Raw genomic sequence first — 19,818 nt, forward strand, 5'->3', positions numbered from 1 at the left:
ATATTTTAATACACAAGCTACATTTTCATATTTAATTGCAGTTATCACACCTTAGCCTGTGGCTATACATTTCATCAAAAAAGAAAACTCCATAGACCTTCTGTGTAGACAATCCCTGTAGAGTATGTTATGGAAACTCAGTCTTTATGAGAACAACTGATTAGTATCTGTGAATTCACACTTCAGCGATAAGAGTCAGGATCTTGCAAACAAACCCCAAACTTCCCTTGGGTAATCCAAAGCACTGAGAAGCTGCATTCCACAGGTACCATGAGCCTTTTGAGAGAGTGGGCAGGTAACACACCAGCCTTTTAGAGAGGTTTATGCTTTAGAGAGCCCTTTTCTAGATGATGTCTTGGCCTACTATTTCCTAGACTAAACTTCTCATTCAAGTTCATATGATGTGGACACTAAAACAAAATAAACACTTTCAAATCTGATGAAGGAAATGCTGAGAGGGAACAACTGGGAATGCTTTCTGAGATCAGCCTCAGACACCATAACCTGGAGTAACAGTTTCAGGCTCCAGTTCAGAGCAGAAACTCAAGCCACCACATCCACTTTACCAATTGTCCTGCTACAGTCAACAGTATCAAGCACATCTGATAGAAAACTTAGCAAAAACATCTCTTCACCCAGAGCGATCTACCATGAAAAACAAAAGCAGTATGTGTACCAGTTCAAAGCCCCTGACCCATGTAAAGGTTACAGGTGAAGCTAGAACTCTTTCTTCTCAGGGTGAGGTGTTTCCTAAGATGTCTAATCCAAAATGTTTAATTTGAAATATCCTGTTACACTAACCCCATTTCCATATTCCTGCAGAAAAATGTAACAGTTCAGATGAAACATATTTACATCTTAAAAAATGTATTCTTTTGGTAACATTAACTTTTTCCCTAACTTTTCACAAGGTGTCCTCTTTTTCCCAGGTGATCTTCTCCAGAGCAGGGCTGTTCACACAGTAAAGGCAGCTATGGCCCAAAGTGGCAGCTGTCCTGATGATACCTTTCCTCTTTCTTTTCCTCTGCATCTGCAGCTCTCATGGAGGATGCCACATGCTCTTCCACAAGAACTGCTACAAGAGTCAGCTGAGGCTGGAAAAGGACATTATTTTCTGTCTAGCTATGTACTTCACTAGACTGGTGCCAGCCCACCCTGAAAGTCTACCTTTATTTCCTCTGCAATGGTGTACTTGGCTGAAGACTACTATTCCCCTACTTAGTAAACAGCCTCCTGAATTGTGACAAGCATTTCAAGATAAACACTTTTGAGTCCTACTTTTATCACAGTTTGAGTCCCAGCTTTATTTCCTGAATGGTACAGCTGTACTCCAAAACAGTTTTTTCCCTCAGCTATCTCTACACTCCCAGTTTAAACACCCATAGTTAATCTCGTGGAAGCCTCTAGCTATTTTTTGGAAAAGTGATTTTGAAACCAGCAATCCAGTCTCATTTCCCATGATTTTAAAGGAGTTAACAGATAATTTCAGACATGGGTAACAAAGGCAGGGAATAAGGAAAAAGGGTGCCTCCTGTTCAGGGCTGCTGAGTTGCCATGTTTACAGCTCCAAGCAGGCTGCTGACCAGACACAGCTCCATCTGTAAAATGATCCAGCTACTGTACTCTTGACTTTTGCAAGTTATGAGCAGGCGCAGGAGATGGTATAAGTGCTGGAGCAGCTGCAGAACCTTTCCCTCACTGAACTACTAAAGAGGCAAGCCAGCTTGTTTGTGTGCTCCTCCACAACCTTTCACCTACTTTGGCTGTTGGCTGTACTGGGAGCCTCCGGGAGCCTCCAGCAGCTTGACAGCTCGTGCAGCAGCAGCGTCAGGTGACAGAAAGATGAGAAAGGGAAGATATGACCCTTGTTTATAACGCTATTTCTAACCCTTTTTCCATGTAAAGGGCCACAAATATTTAGAAAACAAAAGTATTAGTAGGCTAAAGTATCAATCCAATTCCATAAATGCAGACCCATCTGCAGGCGGAAGGCTGGTGATTTGCCCTTGGTAGTGCTGGAAATTTCACGAGGTGCTGCAAATATGACTCACACACTTGTCACCAGACTACTCCTTCTGCTTACATTCAGAACTTCCTAGTGCTACCCTTAATTTCCACCCAGCTCCTCCTGGTCCTCCTAGGTTATCATTTACCCTTTCTTACAAAAGCTGAATTAGAAGTTGCCTTTTTCCCTAGCAGAAAATGTTAGTCTGGTTCCATAAGAGAAAAAACTTTGATGATATTGCCTGTCTACCTGTTTGCCAAACCGTCCCTCCTAGGCATTTTAACCAAATTTGAATAGAAAATCAACTCCCTACAAACTCTGTACAAACTAGCAGGTGGTTTAGGGAGGAGAGATTAGAATTTTGCTCCACACTGGATAAAAGGGAAACTCAAGCAGGCTCATTCTACTAGAGAGCAGCGACCACACCAGCAGTCATCCCACATGATGTTCTGGCTGGTCAGGAGAGGGCACTCATCCCAGCGCATCCTATTGGGTTTCCAGCACTTGTTGGGTTAGGAAAAAGTGCTTTATATTTTTGTCCCCACGGAGAAAAAGGTAGGGCAAAAACAATCATGATACCTTCTATCAGGCATCAGCAACATGGTCGGATATTACACATGCTGGCTGACCAGGAACACAGCTCTGACCTAAGTACAGCACGTCGTGTCTCCGGCAGGGGTGAGGACATAAGAAACATGAGGCGAGAGACAGCTGATTGCAGTGGAGAGCTATTAGGAGACAAATGGACAGGAATTCAGGCTTCATTCATTCCACTCTTCTGGGCCCATCTGTTGTGGAAAAAAGCAGAATGTTAACACAGCTCCATTTCCTTAAGCATAGTCAGCAAAACATTACTGTGACCAAGCAACTGCAAGTATTGTTACTGCCTTTTCAAAACTTGCCCCAGGGCAGCTCAGAAGAGGAAAGTTAAGACATCTAATCAGCAGAAATAAGACCCCCTCTGGTGAATACTCCAGAATTTGGCACTGTCCTTCTCTGACACCTGCACTAAAAACTGTCATGTGTTTCAAAAGGAGGTTGAAATGGTAGTTTGGAGAGGAAATGAAGTGAGAACGCTGCTAAAAATGGGATAGATGGAGGCAATATAGGAAGTGGTTACAATTTTCACAACCTAGTTCACCTGCAGGTTGGCTGATGATGAGTCATCATATATTGTTACATTTGTGCCTGAAACTTAGCTGTCCTGCTCAACATTCAGGACATCCATAACAATTACTTCACAGATACATAGTTTATATATGCAAGAATGGAACGTCATGTTGTTCAGAACCTCCTGTAACATAACCATCATACAAAGAGCAAGAAGCAAATCTGAATTATGGAGACACACTTCTTTTAGAAGCTCATCTGAGTAAAAAAAAAAAATCTCAGTTGTTTTGCTGCTGATGTGTAAAATTCCTATAGAAGTTTGTTTTGATTTGAAAAACACCCAGGCTTTGAGTTACTGGAGCCTTGTCCTTTTAACAAATGGGGAAGGTAACACGCTTCCTGTATTTCCTGCAACTACAATTTTCCTTTGTTCACAGTCAAACTGAATATTTAAGATATTTTTTCATACCTTACTGCATATAACTACCAGGAAAACAATAAATAAACAAGTTGCAGTAAAGAAAACTAATGTAAACAACAGAAACTGTTCTTAGTAGACAATTTCCCTATTCAGACTACTCACAAAGGATATTCGAGTTACTTATATTCAGCAGGCTCAGCACACCAACAGATTAAATAAAGTATCTCGTAGGAATAGAAATAGTTACTTTATAAACTGCAGTAATTACCTACTGCAGAGACCTTCCTGACACAGATTCTATTGCAAAGAGTTAATTTTGAGGTTCCTGCTTTTCCCCAATTAGTGGCTTCAGGATTAAAGAGGAACAAAAAAAAAAGTTATCCTACACATTTCATGGTTTAAACGAATTTGTATGATATTTTCTGTCACTCACCTGCAACTTGCAGGCAAACCAAGTTGAAAGAGTCAAAAGCAAATTCCAAATTCTTAAATTTTTAACTACTGGCAAGGACAGGAATAATTAAAGTCATTACATTTGCTGCCATTTGATGTCTACATTTTGCTTCATTTCACATCTCATATGCCAGCATTCAATCACTGTGGTAAACCAGAATGTATCTCATGGAAAAATAACAGAATAACTCTCCCAATAAAGTAATAAAATGGGGAGCAATAAAATAATAAAACATTAAGTACAATGGGAGTAGAACCATAAGTAGGGATAACAGATATACTAGGAAGACAAAAATGAGATTAAGTTAAAAAAAACAGTTTAATGACAAGCTAAAGTATTTTCCTCTGTCTATTAAACTGAATGCACAGATTTCTTGTGAGAAAATTGCTCTTCCTTCCCTTGAAAAAGAGTTTACATGTTTGCATGTGAAAATACACGCATGTAAAATTGGACTGGGGAGTTGTACGCAGATATCAGGACACAATTATTTTGTATTATTTTACAAATAACGCCACATGGAGCCACATGCTCCTGCTGTTATAGACCAAGTTTTTGGTTGTCAGAAAGCCCTCCACTGACATTAATTCCATTCTTCAATGCATGATGCAAATCCTGCCTCCAGTGAAGTGGGCTTGGCGTATTGGGAAAAGGCCAGGCAGCACTGGAGATCCGAGCTCCTTCTCCAGAAAAGAGGAAAGGTGAGGGGGCTTTTCCCAGATCCACTGTGACCCTGGGAGATGAGCTGCCCCCAAGAGCACTGTGCCAGCCCTTTCTCAAGTCAGCTCTAGTGACAGTAAATAAAGGCCACATGCTAATCTGGGGCCAGTGCGTCACCAGCACAGCTGTCCGCGGGTATTTGGTCACTATTAACCGGGTCACAGCCATGACCTACATGTCGACAGCCTGAGATCTGATTTTTTTTTAATCTGGCTGGGATCTGATTTTGCTCCCTTTGCCTTCCACGCAGCCTCTGCGCCGACCCTGGAGCTACCCTGTCGGTACGAGCACCGCCAGCACCCCCTGTACGAGTGCGAACACACATGGCGCCCCTCACGCCGGGCCATGGCGCCGTGTGGCGCCGCCCGGTTCCCCCGAGCCCTGGCGCCCACTGGGTGCCTGTGCACAGCCCAGGCACGGCCGGACCCCTCCGCAGCCCGTGCGGGGCGGGAGCAGCACGGCGCCCTCGCAGCTGGGCACGGCCACCCTGCCAGCCTCGCCCGGCCCCTGCCCGGTGCCCAAGGTCACCGCGGGCGGCGCAGCGGCAGCCCCCGCCGCTCCGTGTGCCCCGGCCCCGCGGCTCCCCCCGGCCCGGCACCCCCGGCACTCCCCGTGCCCGCCGCCCTGGCCCAGCGGGCGCCTCGCCAGCGGCACGGGGAGCCCTGCCAGCGCCGTCACGAGGTGCCCGGCGGGGGCGCGGCCTGCCCGAGCCCCGCCCCGCTGCGATTGTAAATAGAGGCGCCACGTGAAGCCCCCGCCACAAGCGACGGGACAGTGACAGTCCGGGAGCCGCGGGATCACCCGCCGCTCACTCGCTGATCGCGTCCGTGCCACCCACCCGCCGGCCCGGCAGCGATGAAGGCCGCCCGGATCGCCCTCCGCACCGCTGCCCCACTGGCGGGGGCCAGTGCCGGCAGCGGCAGCGGCCGGTTGCCGCAGGAGGTGGAGCAGTTTTCCCGCTTCTCCCCCTCCCCGCTCTCCATGAAGCAGTTGCTGGACTTCGGTGAGAGTCGGGAGGAGCGGGGGGAGGTCGGGGCTGGGGGTCAGCCCAAGCCCGAGGCTCGGAGGCTCGTTTCCCCGCGGAGGGGCGAGCCCGGGGGCTGCCGCGGGAGGGGTGCTGGAGCGGCGCTCTGCGGGACGGTGATCCCCGCCCGGAGAGGTCCGCCCTCAGCCAGCGCTGAAGTCGCTGCCGCCCCCTGGCTCGACCGCCCAGCGCCAGGGCAGAGGAGGGCAGCGGCCCCGCCAGGTATTCCATGCCCCGCTGGGAATGTGCCGGCCCCGGGGTGGTGGCGGCGGCGGAGAGGTCGCCTCGGGTGGGCACCCCCGGCCGCAGATACCCGCCGGCCAGGTGCCGGGGGCTGGAGACCTGTGAGTGCCGCCATCAGAGCTGAAGATGCGCTACAACACAGTAGCGGCGGTGTTCGTAGGGTGCGGGCTCTGGGACAGGGGCTACGGGGCGTGTTGGTGCTCCGCGCACACGGAGTCGGGAGGAGCCATCGGGCGGAGCGAACGCGCCGTTCCCAGATCCATTATGGCCTTGGCAGCTCTGGCAGCTGTGCGCGCATGATACTGCCAAACGTCACCCCGAACAACCTGCTGTTTACAGAGGCCGGAGTGCTTCTTAGGGGATTGCAATTAAGTCTCACGTCTAAATGGGAACTGTACAAATATTCCATCCAGGAGCACGCTGTGTCTTACTGTCATGTAAACAGCGTTCAGCACAAATATATAACACCTAACACCTGGGTGAGCTGGCCAGTAAAAGCGTCGTGATTGCAGAGAAATAGAGTCCTGAAGTTTATGGAAAGTCAGCAGTCTGCACTTGCATCTTGAAACTTCCTTAAACAAAGCTTTATTTTGGATTTATTCATAGGCTCGAGTAATGGATGTGAGAGAACTTCTTTCGCGTTTTTGCGTCAAGAACTTCCTGTGAGGTTTGCAAACATCCTGAAAGAAATTGACCTTCTTCCTGATAAATTACTAGGCACTCCCTCAGTAAAATTGGTAAAAAGCTGGTAAGTATGAACTACTTGAATTCAGCATGCAAAGTAACATTGAGAACTTTGTTGTTACAGACTTTTTTGAATAGAAGAAAGCATAACAAAATACAGTAGACATGTAGTAGAAATTCAACTTCATCGAATCTGAGTTGAAATCTGTCCTTTGCTAGCATGCTAAAATTAAATTGAAAACGAATACGGTTATATTTTTATCTTTAACTAGGTGTGGGGAGCAGAGAGCTAACAGTTTGAAATAGCTAATAGAGCAAATCTTCTTACTCTTTAAGAAGGGAGAAAAGAAAACATGTTCTGTTTCCACACAGCATTACAGACTTTGAGACCCATACAAAATGGGAAAGCAGGCTATGTACTTGTTTTGATCTCTCACTGATGGAGTTACTAACAGAGTTTCTGTTCCAAAGTATATTGCCTTGACCTGTGCAGCAAGTGTTTGAAATTCAGTTAACATAATCTCTGCAGTTGACAGAGTGGTTGAATCTGATTTAACCTTGTTTACTGGCACAGTTGCAGCATTTGCCAGGATGGGTGACATAAAGAGCTGAAGTATTAGAGTGAGATCTGGAAACTCTTAATATAGCGAACCGTTGTGCCTTTGCCGTATGCGTCAAGGCTGTCAGATGTTTGTGCAAGAGGCTCAGCTGCTTAGCTTCTGCCAAAGCTGATCAGATTTGGAAAAGTTTTGTTTAAGTGGCTTCCTTAAGCATTGGAATTGGATCTTGGCATTGTCATTTGGATCTTCTTTTGAAATACATCTCTTCTCAAGAATTATAAGGGGATCCTGTGTACCTTAAGTGAGGGTTTAGAGTCCTCTCTGGTGGCAGGCACAAGAAAAGACTTAAAACTTCTGGAGTTCAGGCAGTCAACAAGTGTCCATCTGTCATTCCATTGTTCATTGTAACTTGGATATTTCAAAGATACTTAAAACTCCTGGATGACTTGTTAGGACTATTGATGTGCACAAGACAAAGTATTTTTCATATTGCTAGATTAATAAAACTCAAATTAATAGCATGTATTTCTTGTGTTCTTTTTCAATAGGTACATCCAAAGCCTAAAAGAGTTGATTGAGTTCCATCAGAAAAGCCCAGATGACCAAAAAGTCTTATCTGAGTAAGCTTTTCATTTTTTTCTTTGAACTTTATAGTTCACATTCTATTTTTCACAATATATTCCCTTTAGACTGACAGCTGTGATGAGGCGAATTTGATAATCTAGCTGGGAAAGCTGAACACAGAACAAGCTGGTCAAAATCTCGGACCATGTTTAACAGTATTGCAAATAAATATGACCCGTTGCAGCCTGATTTCAAGGTCATATTGCCCCTTGAACTGTCATGATAGAGAAAGATAAAAAAAGCTATCTCTGAAGTCATATCTCTGCTTGTTTCCAAGATGTCAGCTTGGGATCTTTTTCCTTTCCTTACATTTTCCTCTGCTCAAATAAATGAGTAAAGAGGTAGTGAATTTGATATGGCTCATTATATCTTTTGTTTTAAAAATGCCAAATACTTCTGTGTTAGGTCAATAAGGAATCACTTGTAAAAGAGTAAAAAAAACCCACTGTGTTTTATTATTAAGGCTGTTAAGCACTTACCTGTGCTGGTGCTAGATTAGATACTTACATTATACAAAACTTGCTTCTATGCAGTCTGAGAGTAATGTTTTAAAAAAAAATCTCTTTTTAACCTAGCTTTATAGATACTCTAATTAGAGTCCGAAACAGACATCATGATGTGGTTCCTACAATGGCACAAGGAGTAATTGAATACAAAGACACTTTCAAAGTAGATCCTGTCACCAATCAAAACATCCAGTATTTTTTGGATCGTTTTTACATGAGCCGTATTTCCACTCGGATGCTAATGAACCAACACAGTAAGTAGAAATTTTTACCTAAGAAAGTACTTCATCTAATGAGTAACATGTTAATGTGAACACTTCTTAAAACTGCTTCACATGACACTGAAAAGTTAGAAACTGAATCTATCACTTAAGAAAGTAATGGGAAAACTTGTTTTCTAGACTATAGAATAATGGAAATAACTCTTTTGTGGAATGTATAGGGATATCATTATGTCTGAAAAATCTTTACATGTGAGCTACAGAAAAGCCAAAATAGTTTGCTGACAGTATTTTAACTCATAAAAGGCATAAACAACATTCAGTATTTTATGTGAGGATATGTTGGGATCATACTGTCTTAGTCTCAGCTTTGGGGCTTTTTTTATAAAATAGTATTTGGGATTAAGTGTTGTGTTGTTCTCATATCACACAGCTCTTCTTTTTGATGATAAATCTCGCTCGGGGCACCCAAGGCATATTGGAAGTATTGATCCTTGCTGCGATGTTGTTGAAGTAGTGAATGGTGCGTATTCTCAGAGCTTTAACATTTCCCTTCCTTATCAGTGTCTGTATCTGAGTGCAAGCAGTTTGGGTAACTAACTTCTGTTTTACGGGATGCTGACTGGATTTAATTTAAATAGCTTGAAGTAGTCTTATCAAAGCATGAGCTTTTAGAGGACAGAATTTAAGACACAAAATAGCAGTAAAAAACCATGTTGGAGTAAGTCCTAGCAAGTGATATATGAGGTAGGAGTTGAAGCTGTCTGAGGTGTTGAGATTGGTCCTACCTACTGGTAGATAACAGATGCATCAGTTCCATACAATTTTCAAACTGTACAAAGATTTGCTTATGCTTCTGTAATTGCCCATTGTTCTTGATTTTTAGTGCACATAGTGTTACCATTCCTTTGAGATGCAGTTCCTTGGCTATGTCTTAGACTGTCCTACACCTTAGCAGCTAATGCGGTTAAAAGCTGTATTCTGCCAAGCATTAGAATGAATTTTTACACTGCTTGATATTATACCTTATATCATTTATTTAAATAATTATTTCAGATGCTTATGAAAGTTCCAAGATGTTGTGTGACCAGTATTACTTAACATCTCCAGAACTGAAGCTTACTCAAGTGAACGGTAAGATGAGAGCTTCCTATTGGTAGCCAAACTGCTTCTTTTACTGAGTCAAAAGGCTCCCAATTCTGTAGCCTTAGTGAACATACCAGTAGATCTAGATCTAGTTGGGCTAGTTCCTCTTCATTTTCTACTACAGGCACCTCATTTAATCTTCATGTTAGAACTCAAATGTTGGTGTATCTTAAACACAACATTTTTGAGGTACCATTTATAAATTTGAGAAAAGTCAGACAAACCTTTACTTGAAGTAATATGATAAGTTGCTAGAGAGGACCTCCATATCTGGAGTGATGAACTGGGGCTGCTGACTGAAATGCTGGGTCTGGTCCGAGCTGCCTGCATGTGTCTGATGACAGCAGACTACTTAATGTTTGAAATCCTTTATTTATGAAGAGGAATAAATACTTGATTTTTAAAATTTGTTTATTTGAAAAGAAATTTATTGAGCAAGTGGCAATTGCAATCTAAATGCTGTTATGAATGCATAAAGCTGTTTGCCAATTTTGGATTGGGGGAAAACCAAAAATGAACTTCATTTATTTTTTTGTTTGTTTTGGTAACTTGCTCATTGTAAAATTTGGATACCATATAGAAAAATGCAACCACCCTTTAAAGTGTGTTTTGTTTTTCATTTCCTCTAGGAAAAGCTCCAGGAGAACCAATTAGCATTGTATATGTTCCGTCTCATCTTTTTCACATGCTTTTTGAGCTCTTTAAGGTATGTTAGTATAAACTGAGAGAGTAAAGTGGGATGTGGGGTTGTGACCACCAGTAGCCTTCTGCTTTTAGAGATTACATCTGCAGGTTTGCCCTACTGCCTTTTCTGTGGAGTGGAAAATATATTTAGGAGTAGTGCTTGCAGCTGAACTTCAGTGCTGCCAACATGACGTACAGAAATCTGGCAGCCTTTAGCAACTGCTGAACTTTGCCCTTCTCCAGAAACCTGTTGACTTTAAGGGAGTTAGGTTATTTAATTTACAGTGCCCAAGGTAATGTTGGGCAAGAACATTGTAATCTTTCATTCAGAAGAGTCTTGGGTATGCTTAGATGCTTTTAGGTGTAAGACCTCCTCTGCTCCCATTATGCCAAAATGCTAAGTGTGTCCCTTGGAAACCAGGCACTGATAGGAATAGAGGATAATACTGCTTCTATGTAAAAGGGATGTCATTTGAAGTGCATGGATTCAACAATCTCTGATCATGGTAACCTTCTTTTCCATAGAATTCAATGAGAGCAACTGTTGAATTCCAAGAAAACAGTCCTACCCTTTCTCCGATTGAAGTGATAGTTGTTCTAGGGAAAGAAGACCTGGCAATCAAGGTATTTTATTGGCCTACTACAATGGACTTACTGTAGTCTTTGTTATTATGAATGCTTAGCTGGTTCTATTAAAAGATCTGGCCACTGAGAACAGATCACAGACACTATGCATGAGCACGAAAGCATTCTCTTTATGATATAAGCCTCCATTATAGTACAATTATCTAGTTGAAAACTAATGTGCTGCAAAACAAATGTTTGCATTTATGACTGTTGGAAAGGTGTGTGCAAATAACAGCATTTTAAATGTCATTCTTAGTGCATGCTTGTTGTTAACTTCATTCTTTTAAATCAGATCTCAGACCGAGGAGGTGGTGTTCCAGTGAGGAAAATTGAGCGGCTGTTTAGCTACATGTATTCCACTGCACCAAGGCCAAATGTGGATGATGCTCGAAATACCCCTCTCGTAAGATACTTTCAATGCTCATGCTGCAATTGGGTTGTTGTAAGATACTTGGTGGGTTAATAACAAAGCACTCCGTCCATCCTGCTGCTTTATGGAGTATGCAAAGGTTTACTGAGCCCCATAAGCATGAATTTACACTTTCTGAAACAGAATTTTAGTATTTAGCTTAGGGGACAAAAATATGCTTTTAAAGGTATAAACAGTGAAGAACATTCCAACCTGAATCTAATCCCCTCCTTTTTGTTTTTCATCTTGCATTCCAATGACACTAATTTACTTTGTCTTCTCTCTCCACTCAGTCCTCAAATTTACTGTAGATCATGAGGTCTTTTCTGGAGGCAAGCACAACTGGAACAGTCTTTTAGATTATGATGCTTATCTCCCAGTAGCAAGCTCCTTTTACTAATCAAGCTGTACTAGCAATAAAAAGGGAGGGAAAAATACTGAAATTTAATATGTAAAAGTGGGACATATATATAGACCCTCCCCCTTCCATGGAGATCTTTTTTCTTGTGATTTTGGGTTTTAATGGTCAGCTTCAGCATTCCCTATGAAAGTGATTAGAGATTTATGTTTTCTTTTAAGAGAAGAGAAAATGCAAAGGATTTTTTAACAGCTTAAAAATCTCTGAAGACTTTCCAGCTATTTAACTTTAAGCCATTAGAGCTAGTAAAAAAATAATTAATTTTATATTGTACTTTATTTTTAGGCTGGCTTTGGGTATGGCTTGCCAATTTCTCGTCTGTATGCTAAATACTTTCAAGGAGATCTAAATCTTTACTCCATATGTGGTTATGGAACAGATGCTATCATATACTTGAAGGTGTGTATTTAAATTTAGTTAAATAAAAGATTACTACCATTAATGCAGTGAGATAACTACTTGCTACCATTTTAAGGTAAACAGATTCTCTGCTCATGAGTAGCTCTTGTTTTTTCTTGAGAAATGACAGGTTTATTAACAGTTTTTAACTGGTATCAAAAGAGTCACTTGGCTTTAACTAGTCTACTTGAATAACTACTAGTGGGAGCCCTGTTGGTTTTCAGATTGTGTTAACATATTATATTCTTCTTCATGGACTACAAAGTACTTGAAGAGAGTGAAGTAAAGGTGTGAGCAACAGATCTGGTTTGTTTACTCTGAAAACCAGAAAGTCCATATAAACCTGTAAGGAGTCAAGGGGCTATTTAACATATGCCATCTAGCCCCTCTATGGGAATCAGATAGCAGTAATTTTGAACGCTGGGCATATAACTTGCACTGCTGTTTCTTTAAGAAACCTGCAAATAGCACTACATGTTCTTTTCTACTTTCTGTGCCTAATCATGGGAAAAACTTGCTTTGAATTTCTCTTGCTAAACAGAAAACACTGAAGTGCACTCAGAGCAGAAGTATGAAAGGAAGAGAGAGTTCAGCTATATAAATATAACACTTCTATTGAAAAATTTTCACTGGAATTTTCACTGGAATTTTGCAAATCAAAGTCCTTTTCCATGCGTTCCTGGACTATCTTGAAAACATGTTAGAGGGTAGTGCTTAAGGCCTATTAAAAATGCATAAACAGTATGTGATGTTGCTGCATTTGTCCTACCAAATTACCCAAAGCAATCATAGATACTGAAGCACATAAACTACCACATCTGTTGTAGAAACATTTGTGTGAATAACTTTGTTTTGTAGTGTCGCTGGCTTAATACTTTGGGCCTGCTGAATGAATTTTTGCCAAGTGATATTATTGAGAGATAGTAACCTGTTCCTTCTTGACTTTTAGGCCTTATCAACAGACTCGGTAGAAAAACTCCCAGTTTTTAACAAATCAGCTTCCAAGCATTACCAGGCTACCTCAGAGGCAGATGACTGGTGTGTCCCAAGTAAAGACCCAAAGAATATGGCAAAGCAGAGTGCAGCTTCCTGAAAAGAAGTTGGTATCGAGACATCCCAGGGGATCAAGCTGACTTCAAGAGCAGCATTTGGAAGTATTCATCTACCTTCAAACAAGCAAGTTTCAGGACTAGCAGAGGAAAAAGAAGATAAGAGTATCATAAACCTAGGTTGTATGCACTGAATCTGAAACTTTGCTGTGGACTTCAAGATGAGGAAAATAGGAGCACATATGTCTTTAAAGAAGAGTTGTGTATAGAGTAAAATCAAGCTATTTTTTTACTATGATCAAAGACTTGGTGTTGTAGAGGTGTGCAATTTTTAAATCCTGTTTAATGCTTGAATTCTGAATACTGACTGATAAACGAGTTATGCTGATGCATATTTTTCTATTAGAATAGTTATCAGCAGTTTATCTTATTACAGAACTTCTCAGGTAGATAGATAACATCCATACTTTATAGTTGTATTTATAACATTTGGAAAAGAATCACTTAACATGGTAGTCTTGTAGCAAGATACAAACAGCGTTCAAGTATAGCCTGACTGGAAGAGAGGGAGCCCTGGGAGGCAGGGAGAAAGTGTTTGCCATATATAAGGAAGTCCCATTTTTAAAAAAAAGCTATTCCAGGAATAATTCTTACATGATGCCTTTTTCTGTGAGTCACATTGCTAGATAATTTAGGTTAAACTGTTCATGGGAAATCAGCCAAATAGGACTTCTGTAATAAGGTGATGAAGAAGAAAATCAGAATATTTTTAAAAGCTACTGTAAAGAAGTGGAAAGCTATTTGGTTGTAACAGCTCTAACATTAGGGTACATCTGGCCTACGTCCCTGTATTCTGGAGAATGTGTGCCAAGTCAGTTAGGATTTTCCAAGAACTGAAGTCAGACATGTAAGTTGAACAGAAAAGTTTTGGTGATATATATGGTATAAGCATGTTGTGAAAAACAGCATGTTTAAAACACAGTCTTGTGATTTGTTTCTGTTGTGCTGTTAGATTAGTGGCTCAATACACTAAACCAAAATCTGCCAATTGTCGGTTTCAGATTTGTATTGGACCACATCAGCTCAAAGATGTACATAGGGAATCTATACCCTGAAAGCTGTGGGTGAGCACTGAAGGTCTGTTGGAAAGGTTTTCAGGAGTGGTGTTGGAACTGTAAAAATTATTCTAAGAACTGTTCATTGTAATGGAAAGGGCTTATATGTTTCAAAATATAAACAGCACTGAAAACTACAGGAAAGCTTTTATGAACAGTAAAATAGGGGGAATTCCCACAGGAACAGCGACAGTAGGAGAGAGTTGTTCAGAAAATATTCTATTTTCAGTAAGCTTCTTCCTTGCCCATGTTTGTGTGTTTTCACTTTTGTAAACAAGGTAAACCTAACAGATGCTAAACTACTGAACGTTGCCAAGCTGGCCAGTCAAAAGTTCATCAGGACTGTAGAATATTACTTGAATTTTTTTACTAGTTATCATAATATCTTCTATGTGAGCCTTTGCAAGAAGTTGAAAATACAGCAAAGCATCCTGCTCAGTATGACAGTTTTCTATTAGAGATTTCTATTTTTTGGACAGAAAATGACTTCATATTCCACTATGAATCTAAAATGGTTTTTAATAGGAAACTACCTTTGCATTCTTGAAGTCCTGTTGAGGTGTATTTCTCATTGAAAACAAAATAGTATTTTCATATGCCTCATTTATTTTAAAAACTAATTTTAGATGTATTAATGATGACTGCTGAGCGTGATGACTTTAGTACTGCATCTACGCTGTTTTTATCCTGGTGAATAAACTGCAGTCACCTAAAGTCACCAGATCATGCATCTGAGCTCAGCTCAGTGAATGAAATGGCTAATAAAAAGGAAATCCCTTTGTCTAGAATATACAGGTGAAAAAAAAAAAAAAGTTGCTTTCACTGTCATAAAGTAATTGAGTGTTTGTTGATTTTTGAATTGAATACAACGTCACAAACGCATACCTAGGTAGTCATTGTTGTCAAGTAAACACAATTTATACCTTTCTGTCTGCATCCAGTAATGCTTGAACCTGAGTTATGAGCTGATGGTACATCTGTAACACAGCTGCAGCTGCTCCAGTTAGTCATTTCTGTTTCAAAGCAGCTGAGACACATGGGTGCTGCAAAAATGTTTGGGATGCTGCTTGCAGCGCAAAGCTGTGAACATTCACGATGCAGTCAAAGGTTGTGAAGCACTCAAGGAACACACATCAAATCTGTGTAGTATTACAAATTACAGCTATCTACCTGGATAATACAGCACCTTTTCCAGCATTCACTGACTTTTTATTCTGAAAGCAGAGCTGTAGTTTTATGTCTTTTACTTGAATGTAGATGTTGAAATAGTTTTATAATAAAATCTTTTAAATGGTTGTCTGTATCTTTGTTTTTTAAGAAGTCTAGTGCAATCAAGGGTTTTTTATTTTAAGTCTTATCAAATGGAGTTAAGAAAAACAACACTTACACCATGTCAGGTACAGCAGAGGGGAGAAACACTGGAAGAACGGTCTGCTTATGCTTAATGTTGCATTGGTTGAGAAGTTACATAGTACCTAAAATCAGTTCATCACCATACCCATCTCCTTACTCTTTTTCATTAGGACTATTCATTTTGAGATGAGAATTGGAAATCTTCCATCAGTGCATGTTATGTGCTCTAAAATAGTTACCTTTTGTTCAGTTTTAAAGAATATGAAAATTGAGAAGAAAAAAGACATCCATCATTGGGTTTATATCTAACAAAAAAATTTCTCACAGACTAAAGGGATGGCTGTCTTTCAGCTCTGAAGCAATGGGACAGCTGGCTATTCATAGCTGGTGTGTAAGAAAATGGTAGTCATCAGAGGGTATCATGATCCAACTGTCCTGCACAACTGGTGCTTTAGCAGACTTGTGTTAGCCTAGGGCCATCCTGCATCTCCCTTAATTTTAAGAAGATAGAGTAACTGTAAAAAATATATGTAGATACTTTACCTGAAAGAGGAGGGGTAAAAACCAGCCTGACTCTAGGTATCTGGTAGCAAGGCTAAAAGTGACAGCCTTGTGTACTGAGTTTATCCTCAACAATGAGGGTTTCACCTTCTCAAGGGTTTTTACTTGTAATGCCAGGGAAGCAGATTACATGGCATTCTGTTTTTTGCATTTCTGTAATTGCTCTCCCAACACATCTGGCATACTGGTAACGTGTCAGAGAAACAACCCGAAACTAAAGTACACCAGGGACTTTAATAAACTATTACAGCAAACAAAAGAAAACCAACAACAAAAACACCCATTGTGTTTTCCCATCATTTTTACTGTGCTGCAGTCTCTACCGACAGGACTTGCATATTTCCTGACAGGTTTTTCAAAGCAGAAATACACATACAGGCATTCTATACCTTGCCCATGGCAGGTTTGGGAGCAGGGATGCACAAGTGCAGCAGGAGGGACCCAGGCTGCTGTCTGTGCAGCCCCCAGTTGAGCACATGGCTGTGGCAGACCCAGGTCTCTCTGCAGCACACTGTGCACAAACCATCAGTCCCAGCCAAGCTCCTGCAATCTAGAAGGCAAAATGTGGGGTTTTTTCCTTCCCCTGCTCAAGCCCAGTGGGTAAGAGAGGCCATGCACCAGCTCCTGATCATGGTATGGGGCTGGCTTGCTGCTGGCATGTCAGGAGGGCACTGACATCAGCACATTTACCCACAGCTGAAGAGTGTTCTGGTTTCACAGGAGATAAGCAGATGTTGCACTTTCGCCCTTTGCCCCCTGATCGGGACCTTACACCACCAGGCTCCTGATGTCAACAGAAACCACGCCAAAGCACCCTGTGTTTTCTCTTCCAGATCATTAGCTGAAAAGTGTACTCTGATTAGTGGTTAGTGTTACTGATGCCTTGGGCACATATCCAGATTAATCTCCCTGGAGCCTTGATACACAGTTGTTCATTATCATCATTTCCCTATCACTTAACCAAGTTTTTAAATCCACCAGACTTTGCCCTTCACATGCAATAATGTCCTTCCCAAAGAATTATTACAAAACAAGTTTGGCTACCTTTGATAAGAAGCACTACTGCACTGGAAGAATAGTTGGGGTTTTTCCCTCATGGCAGCAATGATGACTTCAGAGGATCAGGTGTAACACCAAAGAATTTTCTGCCCGTAAGTTCTTCAGCAGTTTTGGCAAATGGGAGGTAGAACATGGCAGTTTATAATCCCTCCGCTCAGCTAATTTTTGAGGGTGGGGATAGTGAAGAAGGTAGACTTCTGCATTAATATCTTCGGGTTTCTATTTCCCAAAAATGAAAACACAATTTTAAATGCCTATGTCCTGACCCTGTATTACAGGCCCTAAGGTGGCTTTGCACATCTGTGCTGTTGTACACATTCAAGACAGAATGACTGACTCAGTACCTGGCTAGATGCTGCTACTCCTCCCAGTCAGCAAAGAGAAAGGACATGTTGGTAGGCAGCTTCAGTCAATCCTGCTTCTCTCCACTCACCTCGCAGGGAAGAAAGGGCAGAAATACCCATAGGCAGTCTTAATTCTTCCCTGCAATCTCGAATGTTGGGTGTCAAAGCAAGTAGCTGGAACATAGTCCTGGGTCTTCAGAATATCCTGAGGGCTCTTAATAATGTGAGATTTTTATATAAACAGAAAAATATGTATGGGGAATCAGGAGCTGCTCCTTATCAACTCTCCTCAATATTTTTTCTGCAGCTATGAAAGAAAATCAAAGCAGAGTGCAACAAATTGGCCCACATAGAATTAGCACAGTTTCCCTGTGTCACTCTTGCTTTGCAGTTCCTAACAGGAACAGAAAAGAAAGGAAAGCATCTGTGTGCTTTCCTGCTGTGTGAGGGGCACAGCCTTGGGGAATGAGTCTCACTGCCTTCCTGGGGGTCATGTCCGATTAAAAATCCAGACAGAACTGTGATGTAGGAAACACAGCAAGAGGAGTGACCACCAATCCCACTATTTTGAGCTGCTGAACATTCTCCTGGAATGTGAGAGGGAGTTTCTAGTTTAGACCCGGCATGCTTTAAATTACATTAATGTGATACAGCTCTGTCTTGCAAGGCTCAAATAGGAAAATCAAGTTAAAAGAAAAAAAAAATACACTTGCTTACATTGCTGTTACAGGTTGGGCTTTCTGTACACTGTCACATCACTGGACTGGGCCTGAAAGCTGAGAACCTTGGCATGGGATTCAGCACACCAAGTACAACACCTTATCATGACACTGTGTACCCATCTCTGTGCATGTGTGCTGAGGTGTGAGCTGGATATCTCAGTTGCCTCTCATGACCAGTGTTAGTGTACCCAGAGAACCCCAGAAAGCTTCTTCTGAAACAGACACTGACTTCTGGTGCCTGAAGAGCGATCCTGTCTCCAGTGGCAGAGTTCAACTGACAGTAATGGGACACCAGACAAGGGGACACCTCTAGGCGCCCGTGTTTAGATGGCTTCAGCTGTGAGCTGGCTCCCAGGCCATTCAGTTACCTAAGAATAGACACCCAGTCCTGTATGAGGAAGACTGGAATACTCTTCCTGTCTCTCATCTGTCACTCTGGAAGACAGAGGTCTTCCACAAGTCCTTTGTCATGCCTGCCAGTCCCATGCAAATACCTTGTATGGACAATTCTGGCTTTCTAAAGTATCAGTGAATATTTATGTTTAGGTAAATGACTCAAGTCCTCTCACTAGTTCTGTGTGCTTGTGGGAAACTGGAAATACAGAGCTCAAAATTATATCTGTGTCACTGCTGCTGCGTCATTGCTGTCCAGGGTGGATATATAATGGAAAATCCCAGACAATATTTATTCTGCAGCAAATGCCAGTGGGATCATTGCAGATGAGCTGGCTGCTGGCACAAACTGTCAGCCTGGAGTTGCCTCTGATCACTGACATTGCTGATCTTGGGACTTGCTGATCTGAGTTTGGGACTGGTCCTAGGGCCACATGATTGCAGGAGACAGCATGAGGCTCATCACTCTGCACCCCACAGGGCAGCAGTGCTGCCAGACAGCTCTGAGCCATGCTTACTACTCCTAAGACAACCAAACAGCAATTGCTGAGCAGACCTTTTACTGAACCTAGGAGCTAACTGTAGCTAATGCTGATTGTTAAATGCCATGAGGCATACAGAGAAATCAGATGCACTGAAAGCTATTTTTGTAGTGTTTTTTCTTTAGAATGGTTTTCTCTTCCTAGCAGCTTTAACTGCCTACAACACTCTGGGTTGATTTTTAACAAATTAACTGGAAAACAGGTTTGAATACCTGCCAGGGCTACTTGTCATCTCCTCCAATCACTGTGGCCTGCAGCAGAGTTAGTAACATGCTTTGCAAAGACTATTGGTGACCCAGAGTCACTCCCCTGCTTACAAAGGGCATTACAGGTGGAATTCAACCTTCACACGGGGGTGGATCAGATGGTTTGGACCACTCTTGGTGTTACCAGGTTTGTGTCATTGCCTCACAGACCACAGGAAGCTG

The 19,818-nt window shown here is 41.9% G+C and overlaps 1 protein-coding gene and 1 long non-coding RNA gene across 2 annotated transcripts; one reads left to right on the forward strand and one right to left on the reverse strand.

Annotated features, from left to right (window-relative positions):
- Positions 1-2,452: 2,452 nt before the first annotated feature.
- Positions 2,453-3,056, reverse strand: LOC136291133 (uncharacterized). The gene is made up of 2 exons (XR_010721434.1): positions 2,893-3,056; positions 2,453-2,793 (listed from the first exon to the last, which is right to left on the reverse strand). It is a non-coding gene; the product is annotated as an uncharacterized lncRNA (long non-coding RNA).
- A 2,424-nt stretch (positions 3,057-5,480) lies between these two features.
- On the forward strand, positions 5,481-15,711 carry PDK4 (pyruvate dehydrogenase kinase 4). The gene is made up of 11 exons (XM_066197202.1): positions 5,481-5,710; positions 6,581-6,722; positions 7,767-7,838; positions 8,418-8,602; positions 9,003-9,092; positions 9,626-9,703; positions 10,345-10,421; positions 10,925-11,023; positions 11,319-11,429; positions 12,139-12,252; positions 13,202-15,711. Exons 1-11 carry the CDS (start codon positions 5,563-5,565, stop codon positions 13,343-13,345), a joined length of 1,260 nt encoding a protein of 419 aa, XP_066053299.1. The 5' UTR covers positions 5,481-5,562; the 3' UTR covers positions 13,346-15,711.
- Positions 15,712-19,818: the final 4,107 nt, after the last annotated feature.

This window comes from Chamaea fasciata, unplaced genomic scaffold (assembly GCF_029207755.1).
Source record: "Chamaea fasciata isolate MVZ Bird 193981 ecotype frontalis unplaced genomic scaffold, bChaFas1.0.hap1 SCAF_1, whole genome shotgun sequence".
Classification (NCBI taxonomy): domain Eukaryota; kingdom Metazoa; phylum Chordata; class Aves; order Passeriformes; family Sylviidae; genus Chamaea; species Chamaea fasciata.